Source organism: Mobula hypostoma, chromosome 16 (genome assembly GCF_963921235.1).
Source record: "Mobula hypostoma chromosome 16, sMobHyp1.1, whole genome shotgun sequence".
Classification (NCBI taxonomy): Eukaryota; Metazoa; Chordata; class Chondrichthyes; order Myliobatiformes; family Myliobatidae; genus Mobula; species Mobula hypostoma.
Window position 1 is genome coordinate 53,668,234 of NC_086112.1, and position 23,321 is coordinate 53,691,554.

General features: G+C 40.3%; 1 protein-coding gene across 1 annotated transcript in view; it reads right to left on the bottom strand.

The window, feature by feature from the left end:
• The window catches only part of slc12a2 (solute carrier family 12 member 2), a 207,767-nt gene that overhangs the window by 56,956 nt on the left and 127,490 nt on the right, over positions 1 to 23,321 (bottom strand). The window contains exon 10 of the mRNA XM_063068955.1: positions 20,548 to 20,702. Coding sequence (XP_062925025.1) covers positions 20,548 to 20,702 — 155 coding nt within the window. The remainder of the gene's footprint in view (positions 1 to 20,547; positions 20,703 to 23,321) is intronic.

Genomic DNA, 23,321 nt, shown 5'->3' on the forward strand with positions numbered 1-23,321 from the left:
ATGCAAAGTCTTGATTTGTCAACCATACCTTTGCCTCCACAAATGCTGCTTGAGTTGCAGAATTCCACCAGCAGCTTGTTTTTTGCTCCAGATTCCAACATCTGCAATTTTATTTCTCCCTATTCTTATATTATTGTGTGCGATTCTGCTTGCCATACCAAATAATAATTTTGCAAAGTTGTAAACCATAACATCATTTTTTTTTGCGCCAACTCATGTAGACAGGCCTGCCATATGTATTTTTTGATTGCCCTATTGACATATGTAATCATTTTCAGGAACTATGGTCTTGGAGCCCAAGGTTTCTCTGCCTATTCGTGTAATATATTGGCTGTACTACATGCTATTGATTAGAAATTGGAAAAGAAAAGAATTTTTAATATTAGACTGTTACAAAATTCTGTCCAAAAAATAAGCCAGGTTAGCATTACATTATTATAGCACATTCTTATAAGATGTCTAAAAATGTATTATTATTTTGCACACTTAGACCTGGCAGACAAACTGCAACTCCAAAACAAAATGCATCTTAAAACAAAGCTCACTAATTGCATAACAGCCATCCAAAAATAGATTTGCTTGCCTACCTCTATTTTTAGCAAGTTAAAACCAGTTCAGCCCCTGGATTTGAGGGTTTTCAATAATTAAGCTCCTTTCACCCTTTCCTGCCTCAATTTCTCTGCTGCACAAAAGCTAAGACAGAAAAATTAATCTATAGGTGAAAACATCATCACAAGGCTTTTACTATAAACTTCCAATCTGTAAACATAATACCAGAAGGCATTCTAATTTTACTGGAAAATTCCCATTTTGTTCAAAAATGGTCTTTTGCTCTTTTACCAAAGCACATGATGAAAAAGTTCCTACTCCTTTTACAAACTTAGGCTTACGCAAAACTAGTTAAACAGTGAAGACAGATTTTTGTTCACTCGCAGCTAATCTATGGCAGAGTGGACTTCACGTGTGTCAAAAATATACTTGCAATATTTAACAGTTTATCATGCTGAAAATATACCTTGTAAATACACAAATTCAAACCTGTTGCCTAAATACTTGCTCTGATCCAAATTTGAAAAACAGGAATTCTGTCATTCCTAGTCTTGGAAATCAAAGACAGATTTCAAACTGTAAGCAGTATAATTGATAAGCCAAGGAAAAAGACTTGCGTAATGTTATTACAATGATGGTAACAATCAGCTCAATGAAGTACTAGATATCATGTCAAAATATACAAAGCAACAAGAAGCAACCAGTTTAAGGCGGATGCAATTCTCAAGCCATCCCCAGACTATGACATACTATTTCCTAATTGTCTAAAAATAACTATGCATAATACAACACACTGCATATTAATTTCATAAAGTTCAAAAGTGTACTACATAGACAAAATATTTTCCTCCATTACTTTTCCAGACAAAATAAACCAGTCCACTTGTCCTGCAGCATAGCTGGCTGAGTGATGTTATCACTTTCCAGTGGCTGATAAATTAAAAAGGTGACAGGCAATTCTCACACTTCTGAAATGGCAATATCCATTTTATTTAACTGCTATTGACTGGCACAGGACAAGTGGCAGGTGTTCTATCATTTAGTAAAATATCTTCAGCCAAAGTAATAACATACTCAAGAGGGAGAAGCTCAAAAACATTAAGTGACAGGATCCCACAAGACTGCCTTTTTGAGTGCTGTCATGTACTGCTTTTTTTATACCACCTTCCAGCCACAGAACAGGAAACCCTCCTTTCGAAACAAACGCCCTTGTTCTTTAGCATTCAAGTCCCACTCGGGGTGCTTGAATTCAGATTCTTGGGTGATTGGTTTAAACATTTTTATTCAGGGGTGCAGTGCTACTTTTTTTTAGGTGCCAGAGCTGACAAAATGCTTGCCATTTCCTATATCCTCTCTTTATAGATGTCACACCCGATTTGCGCACCTGCTTATTTCATGTACTGGGCAACTTCCTTGCCCCATTCATGTCATGAGCAGGTACACACACACACACACACACACACATATATACCCCATTTCCAGAAAAGTTGGGATATTTTCCAAAATGCAATCAAAACAAAAATCTGTGATATGTTAATTCACGTGAACCTTTATTTAACTGACAAAAGTACAAAGAAAAGATTTTCAATAGTTCTACTGATCAACTTAATTGTATTTTGTAAATATACACAAATTTAGAATTTGATGGTTGCAACACACTCAACAAAAGTTGGGACAGAGTTAAAATAAGATTGAAAAGTGCACAGAATATTCAAGTAACACCGGTTTGGAAGACTCCACATTAAGCAGGCTAATTGGTAGCAGGTGAGGTATCATGACTGGGTATAAAAGTAGCGTTCATCAAAGGCTCAGTCTTTGCAAGCAAGGATGGGTCGTGGCTCACCCCTTTGTGCCAAAATTTGTGAGAGAATTGTTAGTTCAAAAGGAACATTTCTCAACGCAAACACGAGGAATGGCACGAGGAATCTCAACGCAAGATTTCAGAGAATTTAGGTCTTTCAACATCTACAGTACATAATATTGTGAAAAGATTCAGAGAATTCAGAGACATCTCAGTGCGTAAAGGGCAAGGTCGGAAACCACTGTTGAATGCGCGTGATCTTCGAGCCCTCAGTCGGCACTGCCTAAGAAACCGTCATGCTACTGTGACAATTATAGCCACCTGGGCTCGGGAGTACTTCGGAAAACCATTGTCACTCAACACAGTCCGTCGCTGCATCCAGAAATGCAATTTGAAACTGTATTACGCAAGGAGGAAGCCATACATCAACTCTACGCAGAAACGCCGGCGAGTTCTCTGGGCCCGAGCTTATCTCAGATGGACTGAAAGACTCTGGAACCGTGTGCTGTGGTCAGATGAGTCCACATTTCAGCTAGTTTTCGGAAAAAACGGGTGTCAAGTTCTCTGTGCCAAAGATGAAAACGACCATCCAGATTGTTATCAGCGAAAGGTGCAAAAGCCAGCATCTGTGATGGTATGGGGGTGCATCAGTGCCCACGGCATGGGTGAGTTGCATGTATGTGAAGTTACCATTGACTCTGAGGCGTATATTAGGATCTTAGAAAGACATATGTTGCCATCAAGGCGACGTCTCTTCCCAGGACGTCCATGCTTATTTCAGCAGGACAATGCCAGACCACATTCTGCACGGGCTACAACAGCGTGGCTTTGTAGACACAGAGTGTGTGTGCTTGACTGGCCTGCTGCCAGTCCAGATCTATCTCCTATTGAAAATGTATGGCACATCATGAAGAGGAGAATCAGACAACGGAGACCACGGACTGTTGAGCAGCTGAAGTCTTATATCAAGCAAGAATGGACAAAATTTCCAATTGCAAATCTACTACAATTAGTATCCTCAGTTCCAAAACAATTAAAAAGTGTTATTAAAAGGAAAGGTAATGTAACACAATGGTAAACATGCCTCTGTCCCAACTTTTGTTGTGTGTTGCAGCCATCAAATTCTAAATTTGTGTATGTTTACAAAATACAACTAAGTTGGTCAGTAAAACTATTGAAAATCTTTTCTTTGTACTTTTGTCGGTTAAATAAAGGTTCACATGAATTAACATATCACAGATTTTTGTTTTTATTGCATTTTGGAAAATATCCCAACTTTTCTGGAAATGGAGTTTGTACATATATATATACACACACACACACGTGTGTGTGTGTGTGTTTTGCCCTTAAGGCATTTATTTGTCTTTGTTGGGTCTACGCTTTAAATTTTTTGTTTGTAACTATTTTCTCGTTAAAGTTAAAGGTTTATAATTAAGTTACAATATAACAATGGTAAATCCATTGTCTATGGTATATCGTGGCATGCGATGACGTCACCTCCGGGTTCACCGCGTCTTATGTGTAATCTCTGGTTCGGGGAAGGTGTAGAGGCAGGTGCCATGCGTGCAGCATGATCGTGAAGAGCTCCGTGTCTACCCACAAAGAAACATTATAGAAGCAACGCTTTTTCACCATACGATGTTAATGTGGAAGAATGAACAGTAAATGGTTAACCTTACTGCGACTCTTGTCTTCATTGGCTCCGAATTAACTTAGTGTTTAGTCAGAGCTTCAATACACTGCACGAGAACACTACTGTGAAAAGGCGGAATCATTCAGTGTTTCGACAAGTGGCACGATGGCTTCGCGATCAAGCATCGTCGCTTACATTAAGCGCCAAGAGCAGTAGGATATTGACAGGTGTGACTGCCCTCGCAAGAGCTAAAGCAGAAGCCGCCAAGGTGCGAGTATCATACGCTAACCAAGAGGCAAAACTGAAAATGGAAAAAGCTGCCAGAGAAGCGGAAAACCAGTTGGAAAAGGCAAGGATAGATACAGAGTTAGAAGTGCTGACGCTACAACGAGAAGCTGATGTGGTCACGGTGGAAGCACGTTCTAGACGAAGCAGGAAAATCTAAGTCAGAAAGGGCCAAATTAGAATGCATCAGCGAATATGTCCAATCTCAAATTGACCTGCAGATTCATTCTCCCTCTCCATACTTGCCTGTTGGTGTCCTATCTCATGTGAAATCACAGGGAAGCTTCATTGCATCAAGTCCACCTGGGGAAGACAACTCACAATTGCAACCTTGCCACAAACTCAAGTATGAAAAGGCTGACTACGAATACTTCTCGACACCAAACTTACCAGATCCGGCGAGATCAGAGACAAAGGCTGAAGTCAGAACATCAAATCCCATCATGAACGTACACGCTCAGCCATATGTCCCCCAACATATTTCCCCAGCTAGCACGCCAGCTGAAGCAGAACCCTTGGCACAGTATTTAGTGCGACGAGACCTTGTCAATTCAAGACTGTACCAGTTTGACGATAAGCCTGAAAATTACCGTGCACGGTACTCCTCATTCACCAGTGCCACCGGCGGAGTCCAGCTCATAGCAACCCAAGAGTTGGACCTTATGACTAAATGGCTGGGAAAGGAATCAAGTGAACAGGTGAAACGCATACACTCAGTGTATGTCAGCAACCCCAAGCTAGCCTTACACAAAGCATGGGAGAGACTTCGGGACTGCTAAGCGGCCCCTGAAATTATTGAGAAGGCGCTATTTCAACGGCTGGACAATTTTCCTCGGGTGTCAGCCAAGGACCACACTAAATTACGAGAACGCGGAGATTTACTCATGGAGATTCAAGGTGCTAAAGAAGACGGCTATTTAACTGGCCTGTCATATCTGGATACTTCACACGGAGTAGAACCAATTGTAGACAAACTTCCATTTGGGCTGCAGGAAAGATGGGTGTCTATTGGCTCAGAGTACAAGGAAGAGAACGGTGGTCGATTCAATCCCTTTGAGTATTTCAGTAGGTTTGTGTGCAAGGAGGCGAAGAGGTGAAATGACCCTCGCTTCATGAATCAAGGCAGCACCACAACTCACACCAATCCAGTCAACCCATTTCGAACAATTTTGTCATCAATAATCCGTGTCTCAGTGCATAAAACCAAAGTCTCCGCAATCAACGATGACCCTAGCAAGAATTGTCTATTGCACAACAAACCCCACCCCCTCAAAAAATGCAGAATGTTTCAAAACAAACCCTTTGATGAAAGAAAGGCCCTTCTCAAGAAAAAACAAATATGTTTTAAGTGCTGTTCCTCTACCTCCCACCTCGCTAAAGAGTGTACGTTCCCCGTAAAGTGCTCGGAATGTAACAGCACTAATCACAATGGGGCCATGCCTCCTGGCCCATCACTGCAAACTGCCAAGGCTCCTCCACTCCCACAAGAGGATGGCGGGGAAGGAGAGCATCACTCTGATTCAACTATTGTTCGCTCGAGCTACATAGAAGTTTGCAGTCCAGGTCAGTCGAGCCGTTTGTGCTCAAAGATCTGCCTCACTAAGGTATACCCTAAAGGAGCCAAAGACAAGACCATCAAGGCCTATATAATTTTGGACGACCAGAGCAACCGCTCACTAGTGAGACCAGAGTTCTTCGAGTTGTTTAGCGTAAAGGGTAATCCATTCCCATACTACCTCAGAACTTGCTCTGGTATCGCAGAAACATATGGCAGGAAGGCAGAAGGCTTCCAGCTCGAGTCGCTGGATGGCAAAGTCGTCATCAGTCTCCCTCCACTCTTAGAGTGCAATAAGATCTTAAATAACCAATTCGAGAATCCGAGATTCCGACGCCAAGCGCAGTGCTACACCAGCCCCATCTCCACCACATTGCCAAGCACATCCCAGAACTGGATCCGGAAGCAGAAATGCTCCTGCTACTTGGAAGAGACGTTCTTAGGGTGCACAAAGTCAGGCAGCCGGTCAATGGACCACACGACGCCCCCTTCGCACAACGTCTGGATCTGGGTTGGGTGGTGATAGGAGAGGTGTGCCCTGACAACGTACACAAACCGACAGTTAACACGCTCAAGACTAACATGCTAGAGAGTGGCCGCCATTCAATTTCTCAGCCCTCCACAAGTGTTATGTGCATCAAGAAAGCATAACAAAGGCATAAGCATAGTAAAGTAACTGAGAAAACACTGGGACAGTCACTCTTTGCTCAAACTAAGCACGATAATAAACTTGCTCCATCTGTGGAAAACGCTAGCTCCTTAAAAATAATGAACACAAAGGTCTTCAGAGATGAAGCGAACAACTGGGTTGCCCCACTACCATCAGAGTACCATGTCAGCGCTTGCCAAACAACAAAGAGCAGGCAGTCAACCGGTTCACATCTTTACAATGAACCCTGAAAAGGAAACCTTAGACCAGTTACAGAGGTTGTTCTACTTCTACCTAAAAACTGATCTAGAGACTGAAGTTCTATACCATGTTTATAGTGACCTTACAAAGGTCACTAGGGGAGCATGTTGCCCTTAAGGCATTTATTTGACTTTGTTGGGTCTACACTTTAAATGATTTGTTTGTAACTATTTTCCAGTTAAAGTTAAAGGTTTATAATTAAGTTACAGTATAACGAAGGTAAATTCATTGTCTATGGTATATCGCAGCATGTGATGATGTCACCAATGATTCCGCCTCGTCTTATGTGTAACCTCCAGTTCGGGAAGGTGTAAAGGCGGGTGCCATGCGTGCAGCATGACCGTGAAGAGCTCCATGTCTACCCACAAAGAAACATTATAGAAGCAACGCTGTAAGTTCCTATGAAAGTATTTGAAGTAAAAATATTAACATGGTTTCTGTTAAGGAAGCAGCGGTTCGGGTGGCACGTGTGTCGGCTTTTCAATTTCAAACGCGGGGTTGGCTCAAGCCCGATGGTGGTTTGATGCGACCCCCTTGCCCGCTACTCGGGCCGGCTGGAGACACTCGCTAAGAGAAGACAGCGTGCGTGGTCTCCAGAACAAAACAGACGCTGTATATGTTTGTATTTTTTTATCAACAGTTTTCACCATACGATGTTAATGTGGAAGAGTGAACAGTAAATGGTTAACCTTACTACGACTCTGTCTTCATTGGCTCCAGTTTAACTTGGTGTTTAGTTAGACTTTCAACACGCTGCACGAGAACACTACAATATGAATAGGGTTTCTTATAATGTCAAGCACTAATCAAAGATGAAAGGAATATATGAATTCCAAAGCTCCACAGAAATATAGTGATAGTTAAGACATTAACAAGATTATAGCCCATTACTACATTTCAGTGTATAACTGGTATAATAAAACATATAATACTTAATTTAATAATATGACAAAGTATTACATGGTTGCACTCACTAATTATCATAAAATTATCAAGCAAGTAACGAAAAAGATGGTAATCATGAATTTTACCAATTTAAAAGTAATTACCTACTTACCAAATGCCACCAATGAGAAGTTTCACCATAATTTCCACAAAGGGTCAGGCGTAATGTGTGTTTGGGGGTCTGAAGCAACTCTTGTCCTGGTGTCGTCTGCTGATCTGTGGTACCACAGCCATGATGTGACATACAGCTCAGGATTCCGCTGAACTAGAGGAGGTCCGTGTAGTTTAACAAACATAAGTACTGATACATGATTTATGAGAGTTCTCGAGCGTGCTGTTATTATTATCAAGTTCATGTGACTGAATCCTCTCTCACACTCAGCAGTACTAATAGGAATAACTTGTGAACAGCTCAGTAATGGGTGTAAATCTTGGGGGATGTGGCGTCCACAATCCTCCATATAATCTCTGAAGGCACTTATCAGAGGAGGAAGATAGCTTAAACCGCTTGCAGAGAGATGATATTGCAGCTTCTCCATAATTAGGTGGTATTTCAGCAGGCCAGTTATCTTTATCAAGGACACACATTTCATTTAGCAGGGATTTATACATACTTTGAGGTTTAGAAGTTTGAGAGCCTTTCAAGGATGTTGCCGTGAACATATGGTGCTGCAAATTGTTTATAAGACTAGAAAGAAACAGTAGATAATTAATGGAGACAATTTTGTTGTTGCTTGTTAAGGTAATTTCTCCAAACTTCCCCTTTTCAACTGCCTCTTGAGCTTCTAGAGTTTTTGTACCAGGTTGCTCTTTCAGTCCATGCAGTGACCCTCTGCTCCATTGGATCAGTTTGTCTGCATAAACAATCGTAGTTGTGTGCTTCTGTAAACACTCTGACAGTAAACCAAGTTCATGCAACGTGTCATACATTAGAGCCAAGTCCAATAGAAACTGTTCTGAAGAGAGTCTTTTCAACAGACCTTCACAGGTTTTCCTGTCACTCCCAGATCTTGTTTCATCCTTCATTTTGAAAAAGCAATGAAAACACAGTGCTTCATACTTTGGTACACTGCTGAAACTGTTCGAAACGAGCTAGCAACCCACCTAGTGCCCAGAACGCAGCCTATTTTGCAAATTTTTTGTTCTAGTTGAGAGGCACGTTCAGACAGTTCCTTTTGATTTAGAGGTGATCTACTGTAAACAGAGTACAATTTGTCCATAAATGATTAAAAATGATTTATTCCATGAACTTCTCACTGAATCACCTACTGCAAGTTCTAATCTGTGATTAAGACAGTGCCAAATTATCACATCAGGGTAATGCTCCTTGAGAATTGTAGCAACACCAGATTTGACACCAAGCATTATGCTTGCCCCATCACTAGCAAATGCTACAAGGTTCTGTTTCAAGTAAGAGTAATCAAACCCATGGTTATTGAGACAGTTCAATAGATGCTTAGCAATAGTTGCAGCTTTCTGATCAGGCAGTTCAATTAGATCTAAAAACATAAAATGGGGATCACCTTCCTTATTACTTTCACATTCCGAATAAACTATTAGAGCGGTCTTAATGCTCAGGCTTATTGATTCATCAATGAGAACAGAAAATTTGCCACTTATCTACTTGATATGCTAGCAAATTTTCTTTTTCATATTAAAGGCTATGTGATTAATTATCTCTGTAGCACTAATGCGGGAATGCAGTCCAATTCCAATGTCAATATCATTCTTTTAAAAAGTTCCAACAAGCCAAAGTGATCGGAGTACGGTCTGTCATTCTGAGCTAAATAATATGCAGAACGAAAAACTGAACAAGTTGCCTTTAGATGCGAAGCATTCATGGTGTCACATAATTTTCCAACAGCATCTTCACTAGCTATATTTTCAACATTTAGAGCAGCAGTGTGAGCTTTTGATAGTTTGTGATCAACAGTTTTTTTCCTGAGAGACTTCAAGCATGTACTTCGATCAGCTCCATAATAGGATACTTGGTACGTCTACCATGCTGATTCTCCCGTGATCTTTAAGTTCTTGAGGCTGTAGCGCTTTACACATCTAGCCAGCCATCCTTTACTAGCCTTAAACTCCTTCCTCTCACTCTCCTCAACCCCCTCACAGTAGTGCTCATAGAGGCCAAGTGTTTTTTCACGCATAATTTTGCCATCAACAGGGATATGCTTCTGTGACATGTCCTCTAGCCACACAGTTAATGCTTTCTCAGTCTTTGCAAGCACTTTATCATGAACCAGAGAGACCATTTTTGCCTTTGTAGGGGTAGCGCTAACACTTCCACAAATTTCAGCTTCTTTCTGCTTTATTCTGCGAATGCTCGATTCGTTCTTACCGACCTTACGGCTCACTTCGGCAAGCGACATGCCACTTTTCAAAAGATCTAAGATTTTTATTTTCTCGGTGAACAATGCTCAAACAACGAGTGCTGGGGAGGGCCTGAGGATCTGTGAAATGGCGGGAAGCTACAGCAGGGTATGCTGGGACAATGGGTCAAGCAAGGAGGAATTTCACAGAACAGTCACAGCTCAAGGATTTCACCAAAAACGATAAATATCCTAATGTTATTAGAGGTATTTTTCCCACCAGCCACCACCCCCTCTCCCCAACCCCCACTTCTGTAAAATTCCCTCTATTTAATATATGGCCGCTGTTAAATTCCCCGCGTGTTTGTTTTGACTCTATTTTTTTTTTAAAAACAGAGGTGCCGGAGCGACACTCCGGGGAGCTCCGGCAGCACTGCAGCCCTGTTTTTATTCCAGTTTCAATTGTTAATACTTCCAAAGTGTAGTCATGGTTATGCGTGGTAATTAAGAGTTACTTTTGGACACCAGACATTCCTGACTGATTAGTGTGATGGGAGTCTATCATTCAAAAGGGCAGATGCTGAACTTTACTCCATTCAATGCCATACCCTAATTCACAGGAATTGTATCACTGTGTGATTAGGGTATGGGATTCGTACTAGCTGATACTGCACTACAGTAGTAAGTGGCAATAATGCATGGGTAGGTCCCAGAAATTACATGATTGTTTTTCAGTCCAGATTTCTCATGATATGCCAAATACAAAAGTGTCACATTGCTTTTCAACAGCTATAACATGATTCAAGCAAAATCTAAGAGAATGGGGGGTTAGTTAGATATAAGGTGATTACGTGATGATTGTAATCAACCATGAGGCACTGACGATCAAAACACGAGAAATTCTGCAAATGCTGTAAATCCAAAGCAACACACAAAATTAAGCCTGTAATCCTTCAGCTGCCCCCTACCGCCCCCTTTTTATTTAATGCTTCCTTACAAATTTTCACTGCCCCTGAGAGGGTAACATCACCCACTTTGGGGACACTGCTCTACACCAAGTTACATTAGTTCATTCCAGTCTCTATATTTTCCAATCAAAATTTACTGCACATCCTTTATGTCACTACAGTGTATTTAAGAAAAAAAAACTATTAGTTTGAATCTTTCAGTGTATGGTGGTGCTGGAAAGTTTGTGGACCCTGTGGAATTTTCTCTATTTCTGCATAAATATGACCTAAAATGTGATCAAATTTTGGGACACAAGTCCTAAAACTAGACAAAAAAAGAACCCAATTAAATAAATAACAAAAAAATGTTATACTTGTTCATTTAATTAAGAAAATTGATCCAGTATTACATGTATTTGTTGGAAAAAATATGTGAACCTTTGCTTTCAGTAACTGGTGTGACCACATTGCACAGCAGTAACTTCAATCAAACACTTCCAGTAACTGTTGATCAGTCCTGCACATCAGCTTGGAGGAATTTTAGGCCATTCCTCCTCACAAAACTGCTTCAACTCCAGGATGTTGATGGGCTTCCTGGCATGAACTGCTTGCTTCAGGTCCTTCCACAAAATTTCTATAGCATTGCATTATCCAACTTCTATTAAGCTTCAGGTTTCGGACTGCTACACTAACATTCTCCTGTAAAATGAATTCATTGCTTGCAACAGTTGCAAGCTGTCCCGGCCCTGAGGCAGCAAAGCAGCCGCAAACCACGATGCTCCTTCCGCCATGCCTCACAGTCGGGATAAGGTTTTGGTGTTGTTGTGCAATGCCCTTTTCCCTCCAAGTACAGCAATGTGCATTTCTGCCAAAAAAGTTCAACTTTTGTTTCATGTGTCCAGAGAACATTGCCCCAGAAGCATTGTAAAACATCCAGGTGGTCTTTTGCAAACTTGAGACGGGCAGCAATGTTTTGTTTTTGAAGAGCAGTGGTTTCCTCCGTGGTGTCCTTCCATGAATACTATTCTTGTTCAGTGTTTTTCTTATAGTGGACACATGAATAGAGACTTTAGCAAGTTCTAGAGATTTCTGCAGGTCTTTTGCTGTTGCCCTTGGGTTCTTTTTCACCTCCTTCAGCATTGCACGTTGTGCTCTTGGTGTGATCTTTACAGGATGCCCATTCCTTGGGAGAGTAGCAACAGTACTGAGGTTTCCTCAATTTGTAGACAATTTATGTTACTGTGGACCTTAGAAATGCTTTTGCAGCCTTTTCCAGCTTCATGCATCTCTACACTTTTTCTTCTAAGGTCCTCTGAAAGTTGTTTTGATCGAGGCATGGTGCACATAAACAGATTTTTCTTGAGAAGAGCAAGCTCTGTCAGTAACCGGACTTTTTGCGTCTTTTTTTTTAAATAGGGCAGTGCACCTCTAGGACCCACACCCTCAATCTCAATTCATTGATTGGAACACCTGACTTTTGTAGAAGGCATTACCCCGGAGGTTCACATACCTTTTCCAGCAAATATTTGTAATATTGGATCATTTTTCTCAATAAATAAATGAACAAGTATAATGCTTTTTTGTGTTATTTATTTAATTGGGTTCTCTATCTAGTTTTAGGACTTGTGAAAACCTGATCACATTTTAGATCATATTTATGCGGAAATAGAGAAAATTCTACAGGGTTCACAAGCTTTCTAGCACCACTGTACCTGGCTGTTCAAGGACATTATTCTGAGGTCAGTTCCAAAAGCAGAGCAAGAGCTACTGCCTATGACATTAGATAGCATTGAGTTGTATGTGGGACAAAGGAAACTAAAATTAATGTCAAGCAAAAGGAAAATATTTATGGCACAAATGCCATAAGAAAAGTACAACGGAAGGAGGTTATATTTTTAACAATATAGATACGCAACAAGATAATGGTCCTTCCGACTCAACTAGCCTGTGCTGCCAATTACACCCACGTGACCAATTAACCTACTAACCCACACACTTTTGGGATGTGGGAGAAAACCAGAGCACCCAGAGGAAACCCACACGGCCAGAGGGAGGAAATGTACAGACATCTTAGGAAATGAGCCCAGGTCACTAGCACTGTAATAGCTAACTGCTACACTACCATGCCACATGGTTATGTTTGTTGCAGATCAGTCATCTCTATCCTAAGACATAACTGCCAGAGTCCTCAGCCCTAATGTCACTCAGATACTACACAAAACAGATGGGTGTGCATTCAAGTTAACAAAATTTGAAGTTATCACATTCAAAATGCTGGAGGAACTCAGCAGATCAGCCAGCATCTATAGAAAGGAATGATTGAACGTTGGCTTCATTCAGAATTCACTAAGACAATTTGTACCCACCTGCTGCTAGAACTGGGCAACATACAGGAACACAAACAAAACAAACATTTATGCTGTGCTCCTCATGTTCCTTTCAGAACATTTTGAACTGCTTTACAACCAAACCCTTACTGAAAGGTCGTCATGTGTAAAGTTGGATGAGTAGCAGTCCACTTCTACATGCAAACCTCCCAATAAACAGTGACGAAGAATCAGATAATCTATTTTAGTAACATTGATCAAGGTGTTATCAATCAGGACATTACAAACCATCCTCAAAAGTATATATTTATTTGAGAAGAGGTAGTACCACAGGCAATAAAGCTCACATGGACTGACACACTCCAGAATTTTATGTCAAATTTCTGGCATGAAACCTGAATTCATAACTTTCTGACTCAAAACAGAACTTAAACTGGAAAATAATAATCATTAATTTCCATCATGCCATCTGCTTCTCCAGTTTTGAAAGGTATAGGGATGGTACACCACTGATCAGAAACTCAACTCTACCAACTAATGAGTACTGTAGTTTGGAGGCTGGATATTCTTTGATAAGTGGTCATGCCTCTCAAGAGTTTATTTAATTCCAGCAGCCAGGTTATGGAATATTTTGTAACCATTACATACAACTGCATCCTTTCAAGCAAATGATCACTATTCATTTAATGCACCATAAAAGCTCAACAGAATTTGTATGTTTGGATTAGCACATGTGCAAATCACATCACTTCCAAAAACATCTGTGTTCCTTCGTGTTATTCCATCAAAAATCTTGGTGCTGTACTTAGCAACGTCCCTCATTACAGGCACATCCCCACTCTCTTAGCACAACTATAGATAGTGTTAGCAGTAATATCCATGTTCTGCAGTTTACATCAACCACGCTGTCATTTAATCACCGAGTCTCACTTTAAAAACCAAACAGGTCAACATAGATAAAACACATCACATTCCCCAAAACATCCAACCATCAATACGTGAGAAAAAAAAAACAAACACATGGAAACTTAAACAGGTGGTTTGAATCAGGATCAGGTTTAATATCACTGGGGGACGTCACATGATGACGTAGGATTGAGACGTGTAAATCTAGCTCTCCCGTAAAAAAATCAGCAAAGTACCGTTTAAACAAAGCAAAGTTAATAAATACTTTGTGAAAACTACTTATAAACTTCTCAAGACTATTTTATGATATGCCTCGTAAACTGCAACAGAAGAAGTCTCCTTTTGTGAAGTCGCCGCGAGATGGGAAGGAAAAAGGGCCTACTGCAGCGATGGAACCTCACACTCAGGTTGGATCTCCTTCAGAGGAGACACATCTTATCTCTGGCGTAGAAGAACAGGGAGCAATGGCAGCGGTAGCGGTCCCTGGGAAGACGATGCCGGATTGCCAAATTATTAAATCTTGCAGATCAATGTCATCCCATAACATTTTTTCTATCTACATTTGTTTCCATGAACAATTGAGAAGCGTGCTTATTCAGAAGTAATGTTTTTGCATACAAGAAGCATTTGCATAAAGTAATACTACCTGGTTAGCAAAATCCATCCACAATAACTGTTACTGCACCAGAGAAAACTAATTGTCTTTTTTGTAAGCATAGGTAAATATGGATTGCCATAAAACACAGCCAAAGCATTCAAAGATGTATGCAAGGGCATGATATAGGCATGTTAGAGTAGATAACTGTGCATATAGCAGCAACTGGAAGATAGAATAACTCACTTCTGGAATTGAAAAGAAAGCATTTTTAACCTCCAGATACATATACTATCTTGAGCAAATTAGAATAAAGTAAAATAAAGTTCCAACTGAATTTTTTACCGATACAGAAACCAGGAATGCTACTATCTGATAATAGACAACTTAATGTCTATAATAACCATATGAATCAAACCTCAAAGTATGCCAAGGATACTTTAAAGGAGAAGCTTAATGATTGAAAAGGGATCTTCAGAAATTTGAGTGAAAAAAGTCTGTTCTCAGCCAGTGCTAATAGGGGCAATTTCCTCATGCTGTGTTTTGTTACCACTGCTAAATAAAAGTTATAGTAAATTGAAGAGAACTACATTTAAGGTTCAAACCACAACAAATATTTAAAAATGGCTGATAATTACTTGGAGGAACGTGGTTTATTTTTACTTTAGAATCATGACATTAAGGTCAATGCAGAGAACAAGCAAGACAGTTGTCACCAGCGTATCACAAGATCCAAAACCTTTTATCCAGCAATAAAAAAATGGGAAGGAAAGCCACTTGACTACTGACTCTTCGAGTGCTCACAGTTTTCTAAATAGAGACATGCTTCTCAACAGAATCCGAAGACTGTATGTACTTGATAGCAAAAGAGGTGCAAACATTAACAGATGGGAATGTACTTACTAATGCATTGTATGTAATCTACAAGAGTTGAGTTGATAACTTACTGATGACAATTATTTATATACAGGTTTGATGTCAAAAATAACTTTTAAAACTGATCAGAGGACAAACTATCTGAAATTGAAACTTTTGCAGTAACTATTCACTCTTAGCCATATTCATCCCAGCACAAGATACTATCATTCTGCATTAAGCAACCCCAAAATTATAAAGCTTGTTCTCCTTTTCTTCCCCAAAAAATTCTCCATGGCCTCACCTTTTTCTTCCAACTTCCTTCAGCTCCAGATCCCTCAGATATCCAAGATCCTACGATATTGTTTTCAATCTTCCAGAATTCACAGTGTTCAATTCTGCAGGCTCTGGAATTCCCACTTCAAACAACTTCACCTGTTTATAAGATGATCCCTTTGACCTAGACTCAGGCCAGTTACTGCATAATTTCCATGTGGCTTGGTACAAATCTTGCTCATTGCATTCGTAATGTGCAAGGAGCTACAGAAAGCAACAAGTGTGATTTGTTGCTTATGCCTTGAAAGCAAAAAAAAAGTTGGGAAAATTAAAACTGTAATTATGGACAGAGATTAGAGTGTAGGAAGGCTGAGGCATAACAAGATAAAAGTATTAAGATTATGAGGTGCATAGGTAGAGTAAAAATTCAAAAGCCAGATGGCATAAATTTAAGGTAAGAGGACAGAATTTTAAAGAGGATATTTTTAATATGAAGTGTTTGATATCTGGAATGCACTGCCAGAGAAGCTGAAGAAATCAGACACAGTTACGAGGCATTAGACACAGACGCAAATAGACAAGGCATAGAAAATAAGATCTCATTGTGGGCAAGGAGGATGGGCAAAAAGATTGCTATTGACAAGGAGCAAATTTCTATGCTGTAGGACTATTATTTCACAATAATTGCAGATCACTCTTTAAAATGCCTTAGTTTTATCTCAAGATGACAAGACTATTTCTGTTAATAAGACTATTTCTGTAACTGTGTAGGAATGTGGCCAAATGTTCAGAGTTCTGCTGGTGCTCCTGCAACAATCAATCTATTAAAGTGCTGCATGGTTCAGTAACAGAGTGAGCCAAAGCCAAAAGCTTGGGAGGGCTGGAGTTAGGCAGGTTGGCAGATCAGTTTGTTCTGCACAGCCACTCAGCAATAACATGTAGGGCTCATACATACACCTTGGCCAACTGGGGCGAACAAGCTGCTACACTGTGCACTTCAGTGCCTGCATGGAGAGACAGTAGCTTCAGTCATAACCAAGTGGAAACAATGAGAAAGGAACTACAGCATCTGGAAGAGTGTAACACACCGAGCAGGCCTTAGCATATGTCCCGAATCATTATGCCAACCAGAATGCAACCCTGAGCCCGACATCTTTTGGCTTAATTTCCTAACCCAACAACTTCCACATCTCATTTGTTCACCTAATAATAAATCTGTAATACATCAGAAGCATGAAATTTCTCTCAACAAGCACATAAGAAATGTCAGCCTGCCAGTTTGAAGAGTTGAAATTGGAAGGTTTAAATAAGTCATGTTAATAGTTTAAATTAAAAATGTAGATGTTAGAAATTAAAATAATGAAATACTGGAAATACTCAGGTCAGTCCACAACTGTGGGAAGAGAAACAGAGTTGATGTTTCAGGTCAAAGGCTCTCTGCCAGAACTAATAAATAATATTGATTGATCCTGTATTCTTTTTGTTGGCATTACTACAACACAGACCTGATCACCAAAAACTCCATTTTCTCCTGCAGCTAGGCCAAGATTTAATTAATTCCAGACAATTACAGTCGGCCCTCCGTATCCGCAGATCGGGAAAACCCTGAAGTTCTCGCTCCAGCCCTTGTTGTTTGAGCTTTGTTCGCCTCACGTGTCGTTCGGGTTATATGGGAAAAATTTTTGAGCGTTCCCAGACCCAAAAAATAACCTACCAAATCATAGCAAATAACACATAAAACCTAAAATAACACTAACATATAGTAAAAGCAGGAATGATATGCTACTAGCAGAACCAATACATCAGCAGCTTTCAACATTCTTTCCCTCTGTGGGTAAGTACGCAGTACGAATGGTGGACGCAGGCAAGTTCAACACACGCACAATGTCTTTATTTCGTTCACGACGATCGAAATGCTTAATTACGTCCAGTTTTACACTAAGCATAACACCCTTATGAGCTCTCTTAGGCTTTTCTGATATTTTAGGACACATCTTGCTAACCGATGCACAAAATAAATCGAGATAAAGCACTCTCGCTGCTTAGGGTGCGCTCTGCCTCTATAACGGCTTGCTGCAAAACAAACGCTGAACACCATTTTCGCTTTTCGGAACACCCTTATGAGCTCTCTTAGGCTTTTATATAAGGGACTTGAGCATCCGTGAATTTTGGTATCCGCGGGGGGTCCCGGAACCAATCTCCCGCGGATACGGAGGGCTGACTGTATTAAGCAGAACAAAAAGTCCTCCAGCTACTTCATACTTCCTTGACAAATGCTAAATGGTGACCTCCTCTCACATCAATGCCACTAATTTCCACAATAAACTAAGAATCTACCACTCCCCCACACACAATCATTTAGGGCAATTTAGAATGGATAATTAGCCTACTGACCCATGTCTTTGGTATGTGGGAGGAAACAAATATACTTGGAGGAAATCCACGCCGCCATAGGAAAGTGCAAAATCTCCAAAGACACCACCAGGAGTTAAGCCTGAACCTCAGTCTGCTGCTGTGCTATCCAGCTTTGTAGCCAAGCAAGACTAATTAGGACTTGTTTTACAAGAGGATTTAGCCACAAAATTGTATGCTGCTGTCACTGGATGTCAATGAAGTAATTCCTGTATGATAGTCAAAGTACAATCATTAGGATCTATCAGGAGTAATGACAATGAAGCAAATGATATACAGGTGTGCACCGCTTAACATCCGATCGCATATACGTCCATAGTTCCAATTGGAGAACGTGACGTAGCGGGTGTAACCAATCTCACGTAGCACATGTCTCGAGTGTAGTAGCGTTATCTCTGTTTAATTTTCTTTCAGAAATATTACTGTAAAGTGCATCATGGCTTCCAAATGCAAGTTATTTGACCTGAAACTCTTCCAGTGGAACACTATGAGGAAGTTGAGAATAGTGATGTGGATGATCCTGATCATCAGGACCCAGGCTGTAAAAATAGGGGACAAGCTCTCCTCTACAATCACCCTGAGCACCGGTGCCCCACAAGGCTGTGTACTCAGTCCCCTGCTGTACTCACTGTACACCCATGACTGTGTAGCCAAGTTTCCATCAAATTCAATATACAAGTTTGCTGATGACACAACAATTGTAGGCCATATCTTGGGTAATGATGAGTTTGAGTACAGAGAGGAAATTAAGAACCTGGTGGCATGGTGCGAAGACAATAACCTATCCTTCAACGTCAGCAAGATGAAGGAATTGATTGTTGACTTCAGGAGTAGCGGACCGCACGACCCAATTTACATCAGTGGTGCGCAAGTGGAACAGATCAAAAGCTTTAAGTTCCTCGGGGTCAATATCACAAATGACCTGACTTGGACCAACCAAGCAGAGTCCACTGCCAAGGTCCACCAGCGCCTTTACCTCTTGAGAAAACTAAAGAAATTTGGCCTGTCCCCTAAAACCCTCACTAATTTTTATAGATGCACTGTAGAAAGCATTCTTCTAGGGTGTATCACAACCTGGTATGGAAGTTGCCCTGTCCAAGACCGGAAGAAGCTGCAGAAGATCGTGAACACAGCCCAGCGCATCACACAAACCAATCTTCCGTCCTTGGATTCACTTTACACCGCACACTGTCAGAGCAGTGCTGCCAGGATAATCAAGGACATGACCCACCCAGCCAACACACTTTTCGTCCCTCTTCCCTCCGGGAGAAGGCTCAGGAGCTTGAAGACTCGTACGGCCAGATTTGGGAACAGTTTCTTTCCAACTGTGATAAGACTGCTGAACGGATCCTGACCCAGATCTGGGCTGGACCCTCCAAATATCCGAACCTGCCTCTCAGTTTTTTTTTGCATTACCTTACTTTCCATTTTCTATTTATGATTGATAATTTATATTTTTAATATTTACTATCGATTTGTACTCTAGGGAGCGGGAAACACAGAATCAAATATCGCTGTGATGATTGTACTTTCCAGTATCAATTATTTGGCGACAATAAAGTATATTGTAAGGTATCTTTGATAAATTGTGTGTGATATAGGCTAAGAAAGTGTTCACATAAAAGGTTAAAATGAAATAAATTATAGTGTGTGTATGTATTATAGTGTACAGTATACAGTTTTAGTGTAAGTTCTTGGCTATTTAGTCAATACAGGTACACTACAGTACTCCATATAGGTTTGCGAAGTATATAACATGGTGTTCACACAACGCCCAAATCACAAAACATCCGATTTCACAGAACGTATCGTGGACGTTAAGCGACGCACACCTGTATTGAAAGTGATTTGCTCCTACTACTACTATATAAACTTCTTTTGCTTTAATTTACTCTCTTGTTTTGCAACTAATCAATTTTAAATCTTTACACATTTCTACATAGAAAAATACTTCTATTGTTCTTTTTTTTAAAAATCAAAAATTGAGATGATTGCATGTCTGGAATAAATATATTCCCTGTACAGTACATGCTTTAATGGTCAGCAGCACTGGGACAAATATTAAACCCAAAATCAACAGTAAAGCAATAAAATATTCTCAAAATCCATTTGATGCATTTTAATTATAATTCATTAATACTTACCGAAAATAGCCAAAGAGCCCACAAGCATATTAATCATATGCAATTACTTAACAAATTGGTAGTACAAATTTAAGTGATGGTTTTCTTCTCACCTGGAAGTTATTCATTAAACCATAAGTGCATTTATTTGTGGCACAGTAGGAGAAATTGAAACCCAATTTACAAGCTGCAGTCGAGCAGTTAGTCACTGTTCCAGGGGCGATCATATCGGTCAAGTTTCCAGTAGCATCACGCACAATACAAGCACCTGAGAAGATATTAAAAAGTAGTATGTGGTGTAACTGAAGCAAATGCAGAAAATAAACAAAATGCCAACAACAAATCAGGTACGGTAGCAGCCACAGAGAGGAAGCCTCAACATTTCAGGTCATGTTCCCTTTATCAGAAATGAAAATGAAAGAAAACAAGTAGAACAGGGATGGAGAGAACAGTGGGAAAATCTAAGACAATAGATTGTTCAAAGCAATGGTTATCTTGACAATGGCAACTGGAGATAAAGTAAATGAAACAAAAAGTGCTATTAATTGAAATAGGAGCTTCCAGCAACACCCATATAGAGAAAAAATACACAGGTTGTTGAATTTGTTAGAATTACTGGAGCCCTAATTGTTGCAACATTCCTGGACAAGACTAAATGGTGTTCCTTGAATTTACAATGGGCTACATAGTAATAATAGGACAGAGTGGGAATAGAAAGTAGAATTAAAAGCCAAAGGAAGCTTTATGATCATTCTTGCAAATAAAATGGTGAAAACTGCCGTGCAGAACACTGATTTACATTGGAATTTTCCTATCCAGCAGAAAATCGATGCCTGATTTGGAAGAGCAGCTTGGGTTCCTGGTTATCGGGATCTGTAAATGGGCAGTTGTTGTCTCTCCTGCAATTGTAAAAGAAAATGTCACACAGCAGAATCTGGTTAGGAGATAGAGGGAATCCTGGAATGCTAAAAGGGGAAGCGGAGCAAGAGCAAGAAGTGCTTGGCAGTTGAATCGATTTGGAAGTGCAAATATGGATATTGAATGTGGAGACTGGTGAACTGGAAAGCTAGGATAAAGAGCCTTGTAGTTGTTCAAGTTAGCTGGGAGAAAAGGGGAAGAGAAATGCAGGAAAGGGGACAATACAATGGATACACACATCACTATACTGGGGTTGGGAGGGAGCCAAGGTTAAGGAAAACACAAATCATTTCAAAAAAGCACTGATATGAAAAGTTATATCATCAGAATAGATACCATTCTAAAAGGGCCATTTGTTTCTAACTCTCCAATTAATTTCAACCAATCTCCTTTTCAGGGCATGTTCTTCACAATAGCAAACCTTTTATTAATTCTCTCCTACAATCTAGAAATCCCAAGTTTTTCCCCCGAGTGAAGCAGCAATTTACTTGCACCTTTTCCGATTTAGAGTAGGCATTCAGCACTCATGGAGAAACCAAATGTGAGTGGATGACCACTTTGTAGAATACTTTGCAGAAAAAGCTTCTTGTTACCCATCAATAACTCTTCCACTTGTGCCTCCTACATTGTTAGAACTTTGCCCAAAATATGATTGGGGAACAGCACCTCATTTTCCATTTGGGCATACAGCAACTCTGGAGACTTGATACCAATCTTAATGATGTCAGGTATTCAAACTTCTCCCCTCCACCCTGCAGATAATTCTAAATAGTGTACCCCAAACTTTATGGCAACACAGGTTACAGAAATTCACCTTTACCAATATGAATCAAATTGAGATGGGGAATGAAAATATGCGAGGAAAAATATTTAAACACAAAATACAAAGGAAAAGGTCAATTGTTAATGATTCACATTACGGAAAATCATATGGTCTTTAAGAAGAAACCCCTATAATGCAGGTTTTGCTGCATTTTATTTTCAATGTATTCATTTATTTCTTGTCTTTTCTATTAATAACTAATCTTAACTTGGTACCTTTGGTCATCACCCATTTGCATTCTCTCTATTCTCTACACCAGCGGTCCCCAACCACCGGACAGCAAAGCATGTGCGACCGGGCCGCAAGGAAACGGTATGATTTGGTGATATGAGTCAGCTGCACCTTTCCTCATTCCCTGTCACGGCCATTGTTGAGTTTGAACGCACGCAAGGTCATTACCCGCGCATCATCCATGTCAGCGCGGGAAGGAGATCAACTCCTCGAGCTTGCAAATGACGGCGGGCTGAAAAGTATGTTTGACATAACATCTCTGCCGGCATTCTGGATCAAAGTCAAGGCTGAATATCCTCAGATAGCCACGAAAGCAATGAAAACGTTGCTTCCATTTCCAACATATCTCTGCAACGAATGCAACGAAAACTAAATTGCAGAATAGACTGGACATAAGGAACCCCTTCGAGTATCACTGTCTCCCATCACCATGTTGTTGCAGGGAAACAAGTCCAGGGCTCCCACTGATTCAGCGATATTGGTGTGTTGCAATGATTTTATATGTTCACACGGGGAAAATATGTGCTTTGTGTTTAATATCCAAACGTTACTTAAAATGTTATGATGCCATTGACTTATAAGTGACTTATATAACCATATAACAATTACAGCACGGAAACAGGCCATCTCTGCCCTTCTAGGCCATGCCGAACGCTGCTCTCACCTAGTCCCACCAAACTGCACTCAGCCCATAACCCTCCATTCCTTTCCTGTCCATATACCTATCCAATTTTTCTTTAAATGATAACATCGAACCTGCCTCTACCACTTCTACTGGAAGTTAGTTCAACACTTAATTCAAGCTCCCCTGTCCTCCCCTGAAAATTGACTTATCACTATATTCATGTGGGAAAAATATGCGCTGTGTGTTTAATATTAAATTCCTTAGATAAACCCTTTTAGAAACGAAATTGA